Source organism: Peromyscus leucopus, chromosome 1, assembly GCF_004664715.2.
Source record: "Peromyscus leucopus breed LL Stock chromosome 1, UCI_PerLeu_2.1, whole genome shotgun sequence".
Lineage (NCBI taxonomy): Eukaryota > Metazoa > Chordata > Mammalia > Rodentia > Cricetidae > Peromyscus > Peromyscus leucopus.
The window spans coordinates 96,323,370-96,343,304 of NC_051063.1; the positions used below are offsets into that span (position 1 = coordinate 96,323,370).

Consider the following 19,935-nt stretch of genomic DNA (forward strand, 5'->3'; position numbering starts at 1 on the left):
AGCAACAATACATTTTCTAATACAATGTAGATTTCATTAGAACTTCTAATAAAAATTCTAATTCTAATAAAAATAGAATTTCTAATAAAATGCCTAAAACATATCTTTGGGACCTAACTTCAAATTTTGAGTGGAAAAGTGATTCCCAGATATGTTGCTGACCTCATCCCTAATGGGACTCTGCAGACCCGGGTCTCAAAGCAAACAGATGAAGTCTTTTAGAGAAACTAAATGGCCAGGGGAGGCATGCAAGCAGTGAGCCTATTCTACCAGCTCTCATCCACTGCAGAACACAAAAGCATCATAGACATCTACTGAGATGATTCCGCACCCACTCCAAATGTTACAGATGGAAAGTGTGGCACAAAAGGAGGAAAGGTCAGAGCCAAACCTCTGGATACTGCAATAAGTATGGGCACGTTCTACTTGGGGAGTGTGAAAGATACAAGCCAACCTGTCACCTCCTAGCTTCCTGCTTTTCTCTCTCTACCTTCCTCTACCACTGAACAGTCTGGTGCATGTGCTTGGACCGTGAAGGGAGAACTCATCTTTCATAACCATTCCCCAATCCCAGATGTTTTCTGTCCTGTCTCAGCAGAACAGAAACTTCTAGTTAGAACCAACAGGCTCTCAGAACTGATACTCAGATTGGCACTTTCTCAAGTCCTCCCTGGCCTCTTACTGCCCTTAACCATGGGATTAAGTCAGGAGAAGTGGACCACACAAAAAGGTGACCTTATCAACTGGAGCCAGCTTCGGGGGTGGTGGTAGTGGGGAGCCCATTCTTCTCACCTTGAGGCTGCTCCGTGGGTTCAACTGCTACTGAGGCTTCTGCCCATGACACCTTGGGGAGGATTAGGGAAGGATGGTCAAAAGGAAACTTGGGGCTGGATAAGCTGCATACCTCCATGTACATACCTCCCAGGGGCTAGGTAAACTGCATACCCCCAAGATCACACCTCCCAGGAGCAGGTGTTTCCCTGACCCTGAGGAGATGGACAGTGGTTCCAAAACCTCAACTTGCATACTTCAGCATCAAGGTATATACTCAGCAGGATTTTCTTCAAGCCCAGAAAGACCTTTTTGTTCTGGATCTGCCCTCCTGGGCCTCACAGAACACGAGTCTGAGCTGTCACAGTATTCTGCTTTTCCTTCTTGAGTAGGGAGCATAACCCTCTAAAGTGGGCACTAGTAATATTTCACAGGCAAGCTGAGACTCAGAAACCCCTTCTGTACGTAGCAGAGTGGGCAGGCAGAACATGATGCTCTGTTCCTACATGTGAGGGACAAGTTGACCTCCTACCACCAAGAGGGCTGATGAGCCACCTCAAAGGGGAGATCACTGATTAGCAGGCAAGACAGAGAGGTTTCTCTGCATGTCCCCTGAGACTGTTGCTCAACCCCTCATAATGACAGGCATCCTGACCTGAAGTGGCTAAATGACCCAGGCCCAGGCCTCCCTATAACAAGGCTTCAAGCATTGGCATCTTGGCGACACATTGACATTGATCTTTCTGAAAAAATGCCATTCAGTCCTTAGATGATCTGAGTGCAGCCTGGGGATGGCAGGGAGAGGGTCTTCTCTAGTGACAGAGGTTCTTCGCTGATAGAGACACAATGGGAGCCCTTCAACAAACAAGACCTACCCTCTGCAGAAGGCTGGTTAGCAGGCATCCATGTCTTTTTTCAGTGCTTCACCTCCCTGTCACAATGAGATCCTCACTGTCTTCTTTCAGCCACATGCTGGCCTCTCTCTCCCTGGGAGGGAATTCAGGCAAGTGTAATTTTCTCCACTTCTGCACACACCCAGGACACTTCTGTCACCCTTTATATACCTGTGCCAGGGATGCTGTGTGCTTGCCTGTACTGCCCCGCCTGGACATGCTCACAGGAGGGGCAAACAACCAGCAGGTCCGGCCTCCAGTTACTATGGAAACCTGCAGGCCTTCTTTGAGGTGTCTCAAGGTTGAAGCAGGTTCAGATGGATGGATGGGGGGTGGGCACACAAGGACAGCTATGGGGGTGGGGCAGGCAGTTTCCCGGGATCCCTGCCACCCTGGGCCCTCACTCAGAAGAGAAGTTGAGCTCCTCTACCCAATGTAGTAGACATGAGTGCTGAAGAGAACAGGGGTGAGTTCCCAGAGGGAAGTGAGGATGGCAAGGCCAGGGACAGCTGGGTTGAAAGAGACATGCAGAATTTAAGGACATGCTAAAAACGTACTACACAAGAATACTGCTTAAATAAAGAGAACGCTAATGTCCACGACTAAAGATTAAAAATTTAAACCACTGTCTAAAAATAGTGGAGTTAGATAAGCAAGGCCAAATCTGTGGCTTTTCTTGCTTGGAGGTATTTGGGAACTTGTTTTGTTTTGATACTTTAAAACAATTAATTAATACGTGGGCATACTTGTGCACATGGGGAAGTCAGGTCTCTACTTCCACCACGTGGGTCCTGGACATTCAGCTCAGGTTATCAAGCTTGGCAGCCATCTCCCTGGCTCTTGATTATTTTCAGAGATTATATAAAAATACTATTTATTTTTATTTGTGAGGGTTTGTTTGTTTGTTTGTTTGTTTGTTTTTGAGATGGGGTCTTTTATCTCGTCTGGCCTAACCTGGAACTCACTGTATATACCAAGTTGGCCATGAACTTGTGGCAATGCTCCTGCATCAGCCCCCGAGTGCTGTGATTACAGACATTTGAGCTATAATATCTGGTTTGATTAATGGGCTTTCTAGAGATCCCTTTAGTTATACACGAGAGATAAATGTCTCTCTTACTTCATCTTTGGGCCCTGAAGGAGTGGGACAGTCTGAGTCTCCTCTGGGGACTCTGACTCTGTTGAAAACATATCATATGACAAAGTGCCAGGACATGAGCTACCATCTGCCAAGTGCACAGATTCAGCTCAGTTCTGAGTGTATTGGTTGCAGACTCACATGACTCTGATAGAAGAGGGCTTCTGGGAAGCACAGGTGCCTGGCATGCACATGGCCCCCCTACACATGGGTGACGGTGACTCATAAGGTAGCTCCCACTTCCTGCCCTCCCTCAGGTTGGCTGCTAAGAGGGGAGGGAGTAAGGGGGGGCAGGGAAGAGGCTGCAGTCTTGCATGACTTCCCTGGAACAGCAGGTTAGCTGTAATTGCTCGGAGCTGAGAAGCTGTTGATAAATGTTCCTAATAATCAGCCTTCAGATCTGACACCAGCTCAGGCTGGGATGACTGTTTTGAATGGAAATCGAACCCAAACCAGTAATTACCCCGGTGAGTGACGCCAGTCTTCTCCTGGAGCCTGGTTCTAGACAGAAATGGCACCTGCATGTCAACGAGGGGCTCTTTCGTGGGGCCACACTCAAGAGAACAGGATGTCCTGGACTCTGCCAACGTGATGGGACACAGTGGACAGAAATACCCACCTTTTCTTCCTAGGAACTGCTGCCCCTGAGGGACTCACTATTGTCCCCAGTCTCTAAGCAGAGTCCCACCCCTGGCCTCACTCCCCGTGTCCTTTCCCCTACCACTTGGTCTAGGATCTCCGCTGACATTACCCCTCCCTCTCAAAAGTGGTGCCTCCCCCACCCCACACACAACACAAGTACAGTCTTCCAAGGTGGCGCCTAGGACCACTGGACACCGAGTTAGATGAGGAGCCTCTTGTGCTGGCTTGAGCTGTGGCCAGGTGAGAGGAGTGGACTCATGACAGGTCCCAGAACCCATCCCAGCTTATGCCTCTGGTCCCTGTTTGTTCCTGGCTCCAGACAGGGGCTAGAAAACTGTACCTGGAAATAAGCAGCCCCCTCTGGCCCACCCTGTAGTGCCTCAGAGCTCTTCATTTCATATCTGGACCTCTAGAATGCTGGCACCACTCAGACCCAAGGCAGAGGGGGAAAGACTGCTCCCGGGTCTTGTGTTCTTTGCCCTGATTCTCACAGGGCTGCTGGATACTAAGGAAGCATATGTTAGACAGCTGAGGTGAAGTGAATGGTGGTTCATACACTGGACATACCAACTATCTCCATTGTCTATACTGTGCCTGGTCTAGGCCGGTTGAGAGGTCTAGAGTTCGGGAGTTTCTAAGGGAAGACAGATAAGCAGGCAGCAAATTACAACTACAGGTGGCCCTGATGGTCTTTACTCAAGGAAACACTCTGAGACACAAGCCTGGAGGTGTTTGTGAGAATCCTCAAGAGAGACAGAGCTGGTCAGTCCAGTGGGATTCAGAGAGTGTGACCACAGCCTTTCAGGCTGTAACTGGATCTCTGTGAATGGTGGCAAGCACCAGAAAGAGTAAGGAGCTGGCACCTTGGGCGCCACCTAGTGGTGTCACAGCAGGCATGCAGCTTCAGGCCAAGTGGTGTTTTCCTCAGTACCTGTCCCAGTCCTGAACTCAAATGTGAACAGAAAGCCTAGAAAATGGGTTTTGTTTTGTTCACAAAGACTCAGGGCTTTGAGGACTGGGTGCAGCATGGGGCCCAGGGTATTGAACAGCAGAGCAGCAGGTAGGGAGAGGCTGAGCTCCAGGTTCCCTTTCAGGACATCCTGCAGCCTTCTAAACATTTCTCCACTCCTTCAGCAAGACCCCAGCTGTCACCAGCTCCTGGCCTGGCCCACAGGAAGTGACCAGAGCCCATGTTCAGCTGGCCTGCCTAGCCTTACAAGTACCAACATCGACTTGGGGGGTCCAGAGAAGCTACAATGGGCATTGTCAAATTATCTGATTTGACAGCGGGAAAGGGTCCTGCCTCAGCCCTGTTACCCTGCCGGGTTCTGGAGTGCTCACTTCCCTATTCACTTCCACTTCTTGCCAGAGAGAAGATATCACCAGAGCTGACTGGTCCCTGGGGTAGTGTTCCCCGAGTGGTGAGCACACAGCAGAGGGTACATCCGCTATGCGGATGGGGCGAGGGTTGCATGGGGATGAGGGAGGCAGCTGTGAGAGGACCAGAGAGAACCATGCGGTAAAGCAGGGCAGCCTTGGGGAAAAGCTCACAGGGTTGCAAGCTTTTTCTTAAGGAGCCAGGGAATAAATATTTTAGACTTGTGAGCCAGATTAACTCCACGATTGCTGAGTGAAAGTACCTAGACAGCATTTAACCAAGGAGGTTCAGCAATGCCCCAATAAACTGTTTACAAAAGCAGGAACTTGTCCGCTGGCCATAATGCCCTGATTCAGTACATCTCGAGGACATAGCCTCTTCCTACACACTGCCAACCAACATAGGGTGCCAGAGACTACCAGCACACTCACTGAGATCTCTTAGGGCTTGGCCAGGCTTAGAGGAGGAACAGTCCCGGAGTCAGGAGCCTAGCTCCTCATCTTGGCCCAGAGCACTGGGGTGGGGGACACTCACCTGCAGTGAAGGCTCTGATGCTGTTGTTATTCCCCTTCCTTCCTCTAGGGGGGGTCTCTCTTGGTCTAGCAGCTGCCCCCCCAACCTCTTCTCCAGCAGGAAACCCCCAGAGCAAGGGGTGGGGACAGGGGTGAATGGGGCTGAACTGCCCCAGGGACAAATCAACAGACAGATGACACCCGGGGAAGGTGAGGTGGCCTGAGGCGGGAGGAGGAAGTGTAACCCAGCACCGAGAGCCAGGGGCCAAGAAGAGGCCAGGCTGGCACTACTAGCCTGGTGAGGCTGGGCCCCACCGGACTCGCATCCCAACCAGGGACACACATAACTATCAGAGGCCTGTCCAGACTCCCCACCCCAGCCCCTGTTCCCTTGTAGGTGACTCTGGGCAATAAGATCACAGGTCTCTGGATGGGGCTGGTACACTTGTTCTCAAGTTACACTAAAAGTGAGACTAAGAAGATGGTATCGAGGCTATGCAGACACAGCACGGGCTCATCCAACATTGATGCAGGCCCTGGAGTGCCCCAGAGCCCCTCTGAGAAGATGTGGGATCCCAGGTTTCAGCTTTTGGTGATGGGCTGCCAGACAGGGAAGGGTCCTCTGCTCTGCAGATCACTGCCCAAGGTCACGTGGGAATTGTTTCCAGCTCTTTTATTGAATCAGACCCCTCTGTTGGCTCTCCCTGACAGTGCAGGCACTTGCTTACTGAGCTATTGGTTTTGTTTTTTTTTTTTTTTTTTTTTAGACATTGCTGCTTGGCAGAAACCTCCAGGAAAAGCCAGACATTCAGCAGGCCCTCATCACGCCCAGTAATGGGGCTCAGGGGAAAGGAACCGTATCCACACTGTACCACTCCCCAGTCTCATCCCTTGCTCCCACCAAATGCAGAGGCAAAAGAAAGGGCTGGCCAGTCTCTCCCCCTCTTCTGTTTTCCTTACATGCATTTCCACTCAGATACACAACACTGAGAGACATGGCCACCCTGGTGGCATGTGTACACATACCTGTCTCCAAGGATGTGCAAACTTATCTAACTGTATCATGTGCACACACCTCGGATGATTATTGGTGTTCGCTGAGTGCATGCACAAATGCACACACTCAGAAACTTTCTTCCAGAGGAGCCCAACCCTAACAGCTTCTGTTCTGTGACAGCTGGTGATGGCTATGAGGACACTCCCCAGGATGTCAGCCTGTGGAGAAAGGGACATAACCCCCCTGGCAAGCCCCTGGTCTTCCTGGCATAGTGTTGCACTGATCTGTAGTGTCAGAGGAGTGTGGAGGCAGAGCCAGGTGAGATCCAGTCTTTACTGCAAAATGGAACCTTATAAAGAGTCAATCCTGGGCCACCATGACCCCAACTTTCCTAACTACAAAGAAGCCCCCAGGTACTGTGACTTCATCATTTGACCTGAGTTCTGTGCCCATCACTCTTACATTGGTTCCGATCTGCTGGCATAAGTTTCTAGCAGGATTCGCCTGACAAATGCCTCTGGGACAAAAGCCTTGACACCAAAGCCTACACTACCACCCCAAACCCAACACACACACACACACACACACACACACACACACACACACACACACATACACACACACACACAGAGAGAGAGAGAGAGAGAGAGAGAGAGAGAGAGAGAGACAGACACAGACACAGACACAGACACAGACACAGACACAGACACAGACACAGACACACACATCCCTTGAATTCTCTTTGTTCATTGCCATTTCAGACACCAGAATACCTGCCTGCTGCTGCAGAGGAAGGATGACTGAGAATAAGCTCCTGAACCCCAACTTGGGCACTGTGGCTTTAAGAGAGTCCTTACCACCAAGGGCAGAGAGAAAGCTGCTCTCTCCCTGACTCACTGCCTTTTAAGATAGATCCCCACCGACACTCTGTACAATGAATCCCATTTGCCTCAGCAGGTCCAGTGGACCTGGCCCTGTCCTGCTAAATACCCATTAGAAGAGAAGTTCTGGAACACAGCAGAGTCTCCTGCCACCTGCCTCTGGAGACCCGCCCTGCCCAGTAACTCCGAGATAGCACTGTCATAGGTGGGGTCTCAATCCTGCCTTCCCTGACATCATCCCTCCACCTGGCCTTTCCACTCATGATACACACACTAAGCAGGAGAGCAGGATAGAGGGTGATGTTCTGGAAGGGGATCTGAGTATGCTGTGTGCTCAACTGCTGTCTGGTGAGACAGTTGGTCTCAACCCCTACAACACTGCAGGAGGCTTCTAATGTCCCTACACTGTCACCCTGTTAACACTGTCCTGACATCCTGATGTCACTGGTCATGTACAGTAAGCAAACCTCTTAATGCTGTCATCCTAAGTTAGCATGCTGTTAGAGACATTTTAATTTTTGTTCACTTCTCTGGGCCTTCCATGTAAGACCCGTGTCCCTTCCCTAACTCCTGAGAAAATAAAAATCACTGAACTTGGACTTTTAGAAAAATAATAAAATGTGAAAATTACAAAAAAAATGAAGGAAGGAAGGAAGGAAGGAAGGAAGGAAGGAAGGAAGGAAGGAAGGAAAGAGGATAGGAAAGAGACTAATGGCAGAGAAAAGACTGGACCCCTTCCCACCAAGGGTTGCCTGTAACAACATATCTATGTGCAGAGTGTGTGGTATATAAACGACCCATGAACAGGTTACAAGGCTCGGGCCAGGGTCCATTATGGCTTTTGCCTTTCTCAAGGTCTGGCTCACTTCCACCCTCAGAAGCACCTTTCTTCCTTCATAAACTCTTTCTTCTGTTACTATCTCTGTTGGCCTCTGTCCAAATCTTTGTTCAGAACACACAAACCCACAAATCCCAGCGAGTGCCCTCTGGGCCCCTACACCCACCTTTAGTGAGAGGCATGGTGCCTGCCTAACTAGTCCAGCTCCTTCACCTTCAGGGGAAATAGGTCCATGGAGCTAGTGACTTGTCCTCAGCCAGCATGGGGGGCTTTTAGTGTGTGTGTGGGGGGGTATAAATAACCATGGACTGCTGACTCTTCCTCCATCTTTCAACACACCTTCCTACTTTACAGAGAAGTACAGTGAGCTCACCCGCCACAAGGCTGGGCCTGGCTGCCCCAGGCGCTGGCTGCTTCAGCTCCTTCCTGCTTCTCTGAGGACTCTGACCCACCCGCAATGAGGAGTGGAGTCGGTTAGCTGGGCTCTCTCTGTGGGTCCCTCTGAGGGATCTCTCAGAGCTGCAAGCAGGTCCAAGTTCCGGGGGTGGGGTTCCGTTTCACTGATGGATGTACTTGTGATTTCTTCCCATCCTTCCTTCAAGGAGCTGAACCTTGTTACTCACATCTCAGGTACTGGAAGGTCTTGAGCCCCTGAGTGCCCATGTGATTTTGTTCCTCTCTGCCCCCAAGGACCTGCAACTGTGCCTTTCCTACCCAACTGGCCCTATGTGGCGATGTCCTGCTCTTCATTCACCATGAAGCTTCAAGCACTGGACTGCCTCCTTCAACAGGCCCCCAGCCTTCTCAGGCCCTACCCTTCCTGCCTCTTCTTCCAACGGCTCCTGAGCACCTGGGGTGGGGGCTTCTTGAGTTATCACACCCATCTCTGTATCGGGAACTCCTTGCCTTTCAGATTCAACTGCACAGATAAATGGGTGTGGTCCTGTCACCTGCTGGGTCCCAATCACAACAGCAAACCATGAAACTGCAGTCAGTGCTAGGCACTGGCCGGGGCACTCTGCACTTTCTGCACTTAGTTATTAGGTTGTGTACACGGTAAGTCATCTAATCCACACAGCCACCCTCGAAGGCAGGCAGGATTACTGTGATCTCCATTGTACCGGTGAGACAGGGGAAACTCAGGGTGGTTTAATAGTTCTCCCAAGGCCCCCTGTTCAGCTGTGAATAGCGTGAAGGAACATTTTCGGAAACATTAGAAAGCAGAAGCCAGAACCATTGTTGAAATGTCTCTAAACCCTGGCTTCACCTCCCTCCCCACACCCACCACTGGCCAAATAGTGGAGAGCCAAGCTCAAGTGCTCAATTTAAAAAATTAAATATTATTTTCAAATATGGATATGTGTGGTGGGGTTATGTATACCTGAGTGCAGGTCACAGTGGAGGCCATAAAAAGATGACAGGTTTTCTGGAATTGGAGTTACAGAAGGTTGTGAGCCACCATACGGGTGCTGGGTATTGAACTGGGGTCTTCTGAGAAGCGATGAGTGCTCTCAACTACAGAGGCATCTCACTAGCCCCAAGAACCCAATTTTTTAAAACAGAAGCACACATCTTGTTAGTGTTCAGTTCTTCTGGAATGATACAGTAAGCCTTGGTATAGAGGGGCAATTCCCACAACAAGAACTTAACTACTTCCTTTGGGCTCAAAGCTCAGTTGGTAGAGAACTTGTTTAGTATGCACAAAGCCCTAGGTTCAATCCCCAGTACTACATAAACCAAGTACAGCCCTCTGTGATCCCAGCACTTGAGAGCTGGAAGCTGAAGGATCAGAAGTTCAAGGCCATTCTAGGCCACCATAGTCAGTTTAACTGGGATACATGAGAATCTTTCCAAAACAAAACAAAACACCAACCAGCCAAACAACAAAAACCTAAAAGCAACAAATAAAGCACCACAAGAAAAGAGAAGTTTAGTTGCTTCTTCAACTTCCCAGCAGGCATAGAGAATGGAACCAGCAATGGCACTCTGCTTGAAAACCAAGGACCAAAGAAAGGCACACAACACATGGTAGAGGAGGCCAGTCTGGTTATCTTTCCCCTATACGCTTTAGGTCAGTTAAGTCAGGAGCTTCACCTGTCCTAATCCTGCAGAGGACAGACACGATCTGTTGTTAATCCACAGCCCACCTGATGAGGTGGACAAGTAATAGATTCTTTAGAGTTCCACAGTGGCCCATCTATGTCAGTAAAGTTACCATTCCCACTTTATAGATGGGAAAACTGAGGCTGAAGAGGATGATCTATCCCCTTGATACACTTCTAAGTCACTTTACTTTTGTTTCTTTGTTTTTTAAAGTTCATTTTTAATTTTTTTTGTGTGTTTGTGTGTGTGTGTTTGTGTGTGTGTTTGTGTGTGTGTGTGTGTGTGTGTGTGTGTGTGTGTGTGTGTGTATTGCACATGAGTCTAAGTGCCAAAGGAGGCTAGAAAAGGAAGTTGGATCCTCTGGAACTGGAGTAACAGATGGTTGAGAACCACCTGACATGGATGCAGGGAACTGAATTCAAGTCCCCTGAAAGAGCAGCAAGTACTCCTCACCACTGAGCCATCTCTGTAACCTTCTTGTTTCTTTTTACAAGCACATGTGAATTTTAAATCAGACAAGCGGATTTCCCTTCACTGGATTGTATTTATACCATAAGAGGTGAGGCAGCTGAGATAGGAACCAGATAAAGTCTAAACTGAAAACTAGTGCCCATCTGTAGCATCTCAGGGATCTAGTCTCTTGGGACCCCCAGCTACCTCTTGACTTGCTGCCTGCCATATTCCTGATCTCTGATCCTTTATCAAAATTTACCACAAGCTGCAATAATCAAAGCAGTGAGGTATCTGCATAAGGACAGGCACACAGGTGGAACCGAATGAAGACTTTGGAAATTAACTTACTCACCAAAGGGATAATAACAAAATCCAGACAAACTGAACTTCATCCAAACTGAACACTTTTGTGAATTGATTGGCTCTGTAAAGGAAGTGGGAAGAGAAGCTCTGGAATAGGAAAATATTTTTAAATTATGCACCTGAAAGGGTTCAATGTAAATAACCCCTACAATTGGACAATATAAAGAAGAATTGATTTTTTTTAAATGAGCAAAATAGCTGGTGGAGGAAGTGCACGTCTTTAATAGCAGCACTTGGGACACAGAGGCAAGCAGATCTCTGTGAGTTCGAGGTCAGCCTGTTCTACAAAGTGAGTTCCAGGACAGCCAGAGCTGCGACACAGAGAAACCCGGTCTTGGGAAAAAATATGGGTAAAAGATAGACTCTCCTTCAAGATACATGAATGGCCAAGGAGCATATGAAATTATATTGATGCCCAATCTCATTTGTCTTGTGAGAACAAAAATTGAATCCATAAGAGGATACCATTTTGTGCGGACTGAGATGGTTCTAAAAATGCAGAAGGGAACAGGTGTTTATGAAAACGTGGAGAAGTGGGAACACTTATATGTTGCTGGTGAAAATAGAAAATGGTACAGTTTCAGTATAAAAAAAAAGCAAGGAAAGAAAAAGCTAAGAATGAACAAATAGCAAGTCTACTCTAAATAACAGAGACTTGGGCATTTGCAGAACAATGTTCACAGCTGTGGTGCCTAGCAATCAAAAGACCAGAACAACTGGATGGCCAAAATGTGGTATATTGTTGTGTCAAAAATAGAAATGAAGTTCTTGTCTTTGCCACAACACAGATGAACCTCACAAATAAGGGAAAGAAGCCAACCATGAGGAAAAATATCATGCTATTCAATTTTATGAAATGTTAAGTACAGGTAAATTCATAGAAATACAAAGTAAATTAGAGGTACCAAGAACTGGAGGGAAGGTGACTTATTCCTCAACGGACAGAGTTTCTGTTCAGGATGGTGTGTTTTAGTAAGAGGGACAATGGTTACTGATGGATGTAACTAATGGCTGGCTCTGAGCTGAACTTAGAAACCACTGGAATTGCTCATCTTATGTTCTATGCAGTTCACCACTGCTAATCCTCTAGCTGTGTTGGTGGACAAAGCAACACACAACTGGAAACAGGAATTTGAATGTATATTTACTGTGTGTGTACATGTGCCATGTGTATTTGTGGAGGTAAAAGGACAGTTTTGCAGTCTGCTCTCCCTTCTGGCTTTATGTGGGTTCCAGGGATGCGACTCAGGTCATCAGGCTTGTGCCACAAGCCTGTGGGCCATCTCAGAAGCTGGGAAGTTGGAGTTTTTAAAAAGTCTATTTATAAGGTTACTGGAAATATACAACACTTAAGGAAAAGCTTTCAAGAGTTAAGGCCTATACATTGAAAACTGTAGAACATGCCTGAGAAAAGATGATGCTCCGAATAAACAAAGATACATGCTCCTGGGCTACAAAGCCTATGAATATTAGGTTGTAACCTCTCTCCAACTTGACCTATAAATTCAACAATATCAACACAAATCTAAGCTAGTCTTACTGTTGTGTTGAATTTTAAAATTCATCACATTACTTTGAAATTGAAAAGTACCTATTACAGTCAAAATGGCTTTGATAAAGAACCAAGTTGAAGTTCCTTAACTACCTGATTTAAAGACTAATAAAGCTACAGGAGTCAAGACAGTGTGCTATCAGCAGCAAAAAGACAACCAGATCAATGGGCCAGACTAGACATAACTTAAAACAAGGGCATCTGGCTTTGTGACTGGCTGCTCCTGATCTCCCAGTTCCCTCCCTCCCCTTTGAGACTAGCTTTCGATATATCCTCTAGGCTGTCCTCGAATGCCTGGGCTGAAATGACCTCCTTTCCAGGCCTCCCAGTTGCTGGTGCATACTACCATGCTCACCTTGATTTTTCTTTCCCTTTCTTTCTTTCTTTCTTTCCTTCCTTCCTTCCTTCCTTCCTTCCTTCCTTCCTTCCTTCCTTCCTTCCTTCCTTCCTTCCTCCTTTCCCTCCCTCCCTCCCTCCCTCCCTTCCTTTTTTTTTATTTTTTTGAGACAGAGTTTCTCTGTGTAACAGCCCTGCCTGTTCTGGAATTCCCTCTGTAGACCAGGCTGGCCTCAGTCACAGATATCTGCCTGTCTCTGCCTCCCAAATGCTGGGATTAAAGGTGTACTTCACAACTGCCTGGCCACCTTGATTCTTCAATACAGGCTCAAAGTAGAAACAGGAAAAGTATTTTTTAGAAGTGGTATGGGGGGGGGCTGGAGGGATGGCTCAGTAGTTAAGAGCATTGCCCACTTTTGCAGAGGACCCAAGTTCAATTCCCAACACCCACATGATGGCTCAAAACCATCTGTAATTACAGTCCCAGAGAGTCTGATAGGCTCTTCTGGTCTTGGTGGTACCAGGCACTTGTGTGGTACACATACATGTATGCAGAGAGAACACTCATGAACATACAATTTAAAAAGTGGAACTGGAACAACTGAGTATCTTTTTAAAATTTTAACTTTGTTTCGTGTGTGTGTGTGTGTGTGTGTGTATGTATACAGTATGTGTACAGGTAACTGAGGAGGCCTATTGAAGGTGTCCGATCCACTGCAGCTGTAGTTGTGGTTGTGATCTGCCTGAAGTGGGAGCTGTGAATTAAACTTGGGTCTTCTGGAAGAGTAGCAAGTGCTCTTAACCACTGTAATGAATAATGTCTCCAGCTCCATCTTTTTTTTTTTTTTTTTAACCTATGTACCCATATGGCCAAGTATGGTGGCATGCAACCGTAATCCCAGCACCTGGGAGGTGAAGGCAGGAGGACTGCCAAGATTCAAGGCCAACCTGGTCTACACAGGGAGTTCTAGACCAGCTAGGGCTACACAAAGGCAGCCTGTCTCAAACCAAACTGAACCACTACCAACAAAAACGACACTATACACATGAAAGCAGGACAGACCTAAATTTAACACAAAGAAGGAGGCATTTCTAGGAAAACTTTTGTCTCATTCATTTATTTAAATCATGGGAAACACTTCACTGTGGTTTTGGCAGCCTTAGCTCCATGGAGGCCTGCAGGCCTCTGAACTGTGGTCCAAAGAGGAAGGGGATGGAACCGCCTAGGGTTGGGGAACGGGTCTGGCTTTTTTCACTTTTAGTTAGGCAATAAGTCCTTGATATTTAGGGATAACCCATTAAAGAAAAATATTGATAAACTGGATCTCATCACAAGTAAAAATTTCTGCTTTAGAAAAGACGTAAGAGGACAGAAAGGAAGCAAGAGGACAGAGACAACACAGTCGGCTGTACAACCAATGAAGGACAACAACACAGCACATGTGTGGAAGGTGGAGGCAGGAAAGTCAGGAGGCTGAGGCCAGCCTCAGCTCCATAGAGTGTGAGGTTACATGAGCTCCTGTTTGCGAGCACACACACACACACACACACACACACACACACACACACAGAGAGAGAGAGAGAGAGAAGAGAGAAGAGAGAGAGAGAGAGAGAGAGAGAGAGAGAGAGCGCCAAAATATCAAAAGGACTCAAATTATAACAGTAAGGTGACAGACACCCAGTTTGAAAATAGGGAAAACACTTAAACATACACTTTCTCCTCCTAAAGACATGAAGATGGCAGATAAGCACACAAAAAGTTGCTTAACATCATTAGCTATCAGGGAAATGCAAAATAAAATCACAAGGACATACCATTACATACCTACTGGAATGCTTCAAGTTAAAAAGTTTGCCAGTACAATGTTGTCCCAAGAATGTGGGGGAGCTGGGCTCCTAACCACTATTCATGAACATGCCCAATGGTTTACCCACTTCGGTAAAGTTTCTTAAAAAGTTAAATATACAGAGCTAGAGAGATGGCTTAGAGGTTAAGAGCATTGGCTGTTCTTCCAGAGGTTCTGAGTTCAATTCCCAGTAACCACATGGTGGCTCACAACCATCCGTAATGAGATCTGGTGCCCTCTTCTGGCCATGCAGACACAGCACTGTATAAATAATAAATAAATCTTTTTTAAAAAAAGTTAAATATACAATGACCATATAATCCAGGCATTCCTCTGCTAAATGTTTGCCCACCACCAAAAACACACTCATACACAGACTTGTACTTGACAGTAACAAATTTGTATTTGTATATTTATTGTATTTATTTGCAATAGTCCCAAACTAATGGCAACCCAAATGTCGGCCAGTGGCTGACTAGATAAACTGCAGTATATCCATATAATGGAAACTTTCTCAGCAGTAAAGAGATGATCTACTGACTCAGGCAACAAGGAAGAATGTTGAACAGCCTTGTGTGAAAGCAGGCAGGGGTGAGTGCATACAAGAGTATGCCATTTGTTTAAAGTTCTAGGACATACTGACAAATTAAAACAGCACTCTGAGGATGGTGCGTGAGATACAGAAATTGGAAGAGGAACAGGAAAGAACTGTTACAAAGATGAACAGGGGTGTTCTGTCTGCTTTGCTCTGCAACATTCTAGCCACATTGTTTGTTTGTTTTTTGAGACAGGGTTTCTCTGTGTAGCCTTGCGCCTTTCCTGGAACTCACTTTGGAGACCAGGCTGGCCTCGAACTCACAGAGATCTTCCTGCCTCTGCTTCCTGAGTACTGGGATTAAAGGCGTGTGCCACCACCGGCCAGCTCTAGCCACATTCTGACCTTAGGACTTTCCAGTGCTGCTCCCCTAGGGGACACTCTTCCCCATTCCCCATAGGGTTCATTCTCTTGCTCCTGGCCACAGGTCTGCTGAAGAATCACCTTGTCTGTGTACACTGCAGGGTGGGCCATTTCCCTCCCCCACTGCCCTTGCAGCCAGCCTCTATCCTCCTTACTTTCCTTCTCTGCACTTCCACATGGTTGGCATGATCCATTTCAAGTGTCTTCGTCCATGTCTATCTATCTCACTCCCACCAGTCAGCAGGAACTGTGAGATGGGACTCTGCTTTGTTTGTGGCATTATTTCGTCTCTGGAACACTGCCTGCCATTAGTGCTAAAAATTATTTAATGAATAGACTGATTTAAGAGGCTGATACTATCTTTTGTAAATGGGGGTTGCACCACCTGTCACATAACCAGTATGTATGGTAGAGCTGGGCTTTTAAGCCAGATCATGTTGACTACAGAAAACCAGGGAGTTCTATGTAGTTATGTCTCTTTGACTCGGAGTCTAAGGGGCCAAATTGATGAGTAGATTACTTGAAGAAAGCACTCAAAGTGATCTGCAAGAACAGAAAACAATACATTTCTCTGCAGACAACTTGGCAATAGCCAGAGTCTAAAACTAGCAACCCTTCTTCAAGGTGCTTGTGCTAATCCCATAATCAGACATGAGGGAAAGTTCTATACAAAATGGATGTTTATCATTTAACTGTTTATAATAGCAAAAATAAAAATAAAAAGAAACGACAACGAAAGTCCCCCAAATGGAGTGACTGGAATGGACTGGAAATGAAATCAGAGAGTGACGAGAGCTCAGGCCTGGTGTGATTCTTGCACTACCACAAACATCATGTCTTGAGCACGATGAAGTTTGAAGAGCTGTAATGGCCAATGGGAGTGAAGCTAACCATGGAGAAGTAAAAGAGATCGGCAGATGATGTAGGTGCCCCACCTGAGAACCCTTTGTCACGGTATAACAAGCCCAAGAAAGCATGTGGAGAAAGAGACAGCTTGTTCTGGCTTTCCCAGCGCAGGTACCAGTTGAGAAATAAACCTGGTCCATAAAAGCTGAGCCTGAGCCAAACCGTGAGAACTGTCCACTAAGTCCAGTTTACTTGTGGAGGTCAGGGTGAGACAGCTGAATCATAGAATTCCCACTCCCCTTTTCTGAGGGTCATATGTAACACAGGCCAGCCTAAAATTTGCTCTGTAGGACCATGAACTCTTGATCATCCTGTCTCCAGCTCCTGAGTGCTGGGATTACAGGTGTGTGCTACCATGCTTGGTTTATGCAACGCTGGGGATTGAACCTGGGACCTCCTGCACACTTGGTAAACACATAACAACTGAGCTACATCCTTAGCCCAGAGTTTAACTTTTAATATCTGTGTACCTTGTGCACATGTTATGTAATATTTTTCACAGCCTTTTGAGGTTGTGTGATCCTTTTGCATTTAATATTTGTTTTGAAAGCCAAAACAGAGGTGGTTGCTATCGACCAGTGCTCCAGAGAACAGTCCAACCAGTAGTTTCACACCTGGAAACTTCTCCGCAAACCGAGTCCAGCTTTCTAATAGCCTTATTTAGTTAATTTGGATGTGGGTCAGGGATTCCATTTTCTTTGCAAAAGTCCCAAGATACTGATGTCAGGAGAACAAGGAAAGACTCCTGGAGACAGGACCCCAGAAATATTTTCACTTCACGGCCTAAAAAGGAGAACAATGGTTTCCCATTCAGCTCCCAAAAAGTTGGGATTCTCAAAGACAATTACAATACTGACTAATCAAAGAGCAATGGTAGTGATTCCTGTGTCCCAACGGCTTGCTCTGCCCTTGACATCTATCACTTCGCTTAAAATTGCCAACATGACTCCATTTTACAAATGAAGAAACTGAGGTCCAGGAAAGGGGACGTTCTTTGAGGTTAGCTAGGGGAAGTCACGATTTGAATCCAGGTTGTTTAGGTCCAGAGTCTCTAGTTTGTTTGTATAGGGGCAAAAAGCAAAAACAAAACACAAAACAAACGCTAGTTACTACTAAAAATTATCGTAACTTTAAACCTTTCTTCTTTATTTCCTTAAGCATTTGGCATATGCTACTACCTGTCTCTACCCAACTGTACACAGTGGCACTCATTTGAAGCATGTACCTCTGTATCCCCAGTGCTCAGCCTATAGTTTGCATTCCACGCATTTGTTCATGTATATAAATGTGTAAGTATATAAATGTGTAATTTGTGATCACACACAAGCTGGTAGGTTTCTTCGTTTGAGTTTAATATGCCAGCCATTTTTTTTTTTTTTTTTTTTTTTTAGTTTTCTCTAGACAGAACACTGCTGTTCAGAAGGGCAATTTCACTAGACTTGAGAGGTGGTGGTGGTGGTGGAGGGTCAGCAGATTGCTAGCTAGGGCTATGCTGGGGAGCGTGAATCCGCTGACTCGAAGATTATCGCCCCAGAAGAGGCTTTGGATGCAAAGGGACAGATGCATAGCATGCAACCATCAAGAAGAGGGAGAGTGGACAAACCTGCGTGTCTGCCGGCTAAGAGGAGATAGATGGGATCGCAGCGAGGGGAGACCCTGGGAGAGTGAGGAGGGGTCCTCCGGGAATTAGCCTTGGGAAGGAGGGACACCTGTTCCTCTGAATCTTAGAAAAACAAGCACTACCAGAGATGCAGCCAGGGTTTCTCAGAGGAAAAAGCAGGTAGAGGGAAGAGCAAGGGGGCGGGGAGATCAGTTAATGAAGTTTCTTTCAGCCTTCACTGCTGAAAGCCAGGGATCAGAAATTTCACTCCAGGATTCTCGAGATCTACACAGAGCTGAGAACTTAAAAAAAAAAAAGAAGAAGAAGAAGAAGAAGAAAAAAAAAAAAAAAAGAAGAAAAAAAAAAAAAAAAAAAAAAAAAGAAGAAGAAGAAGAAGAAGAAAACATCAACAAAACTATTATCCGCATGGTTTCCTTTTAAAATGCGAGACGGGAGTTAACACGCAAAAAAGAAAAAACAAACGGTAGAACGGATATAGAGTCTGAATAATCTACTCTGCTTTATCACTAACTCATTTTACCGTCCTTATTTTTCTCATTTTGCCAGGAAGGATGATTCCTTCCTCCAGGACTAGTGCGTGGGGAGCGCGGCTCCAAGCCGCCCACGCTGGCAGCCTCTCGCCATCACCGCGGGGTGAACGCGGAACCTGACACCCCCGCCAGAGCCCAGAGCTGCTCCTGCGCCCCGACACCCAGCCCTGGGCTGTGATGCCGCCAGCCAGGTAGAGCAGGCACCAACTCCAGGTGCAAGTCTGCCAGTCCGCTCCCGGACAAATCAGGTCCCCCACCGAGGGTCGGCTGGAAGCACCGCGGCAGTGCGGGGCAGGTGCGGCCTTTCCGGGGTTCCAGCGCACACCCGTACCGCGGGGTGACAGCCCGAGGAAGTCGGTGCCCACGCACCCTCCTCCCATCGCTCTGGCCCGCAGGTGTGAGGATGCCGGCGAGCTTCGACTCTGGATATCTGAGGCCATGGGTACCCCGGGTCCCGGATGCCTGCGGATGCGGGTACCCGAATCCATGCTGGTAGCCCTAGGCGCTCACAGCAGCATCAGTCTCGAGCACGCGCGTCAGAGGCGCCCACGCGGGGCCACCCGGAGGGACCGGGAGGAGCTTTTCTTCCCCGAGCGCGCCCTACCTGTCATAGCTCCAGCGGCTGTAGGACAGGGTGCGGTGGCTGCTCACTCCCTCCATCGCTGTCCTGGACTGGGATTGGGGCTCCACGGTCAGCCGGTCAGCCGCAGCTCGCGGCTCGGGGTTCGGGGTTCGGTGCTCGCTCACTCTCGGTGGGCCGGGCTAGGGCGCGGGCGGAGGACTGTACCATTCGCCCCCCCGGGGGTGACCCCCCCTCCGTCTCCGCCAATGGCGAGGGCGCGCGGGCTGCGGGGACCTGGACCCGAGGGGTCCCCTCCCTTGCGCGCCTGTCCCGCGGGGGCGCGGCTGCGGCAACTCGACTGCTTATTTATTTATTTCCGATGAGTGCTCCACGTTGCCGTGGCAACCGCTCCATCTTTTCCGGCGTCAGTAGAGCATCGCTGCTTTCAAACCTTGCCAGGACGAGAGGGCTAAGAGGTTGCGCTTTCTGCTTGCATGGGGAATCCCGGATGCGCTCTCCCTATTTAGGTCCCTTCTGCTGAGATGTCCCCGTCTTACCAACGCAGTAATGGTCTTCCACCCTCCACAGGGAAGGGGAATGCCCACCCCTCTGATTTCCTTGTATCTTGAGTTCTCCTGGTCCTTGCCTTCCCCT

General features: G+C 47.7%; 1 protein-coding gene across 2 annotated transcripts in view; it reads right to left on the reverse strand.

The window, feature by feature from the left end:
* Positions 1 to 19,606, reverse strand: part of Tub (TUB bipartite transcription factor) — an 83,068-nt gene extending 63,462 nt beyond the window's left edge. For both annotated transcript variants that reach the window (XM_028894602.2, XM_028894600.2), the window contains exon 1: positions 19,324 to 19,606. In XM_028894602.2, coding sequence (XP_028750435.1) covers positions 19,324 to 19,379 — 56 coding nt within the window. In that variant the 5' untranslated portion in view covers positions 19,380 to 19,606. The remainder of the gene's footprint in view (positions 1 to 19,323) is intronic.
* Between the last annotated feature and the right edge of the window lie 329 nt (positions 19,607 to 19,935).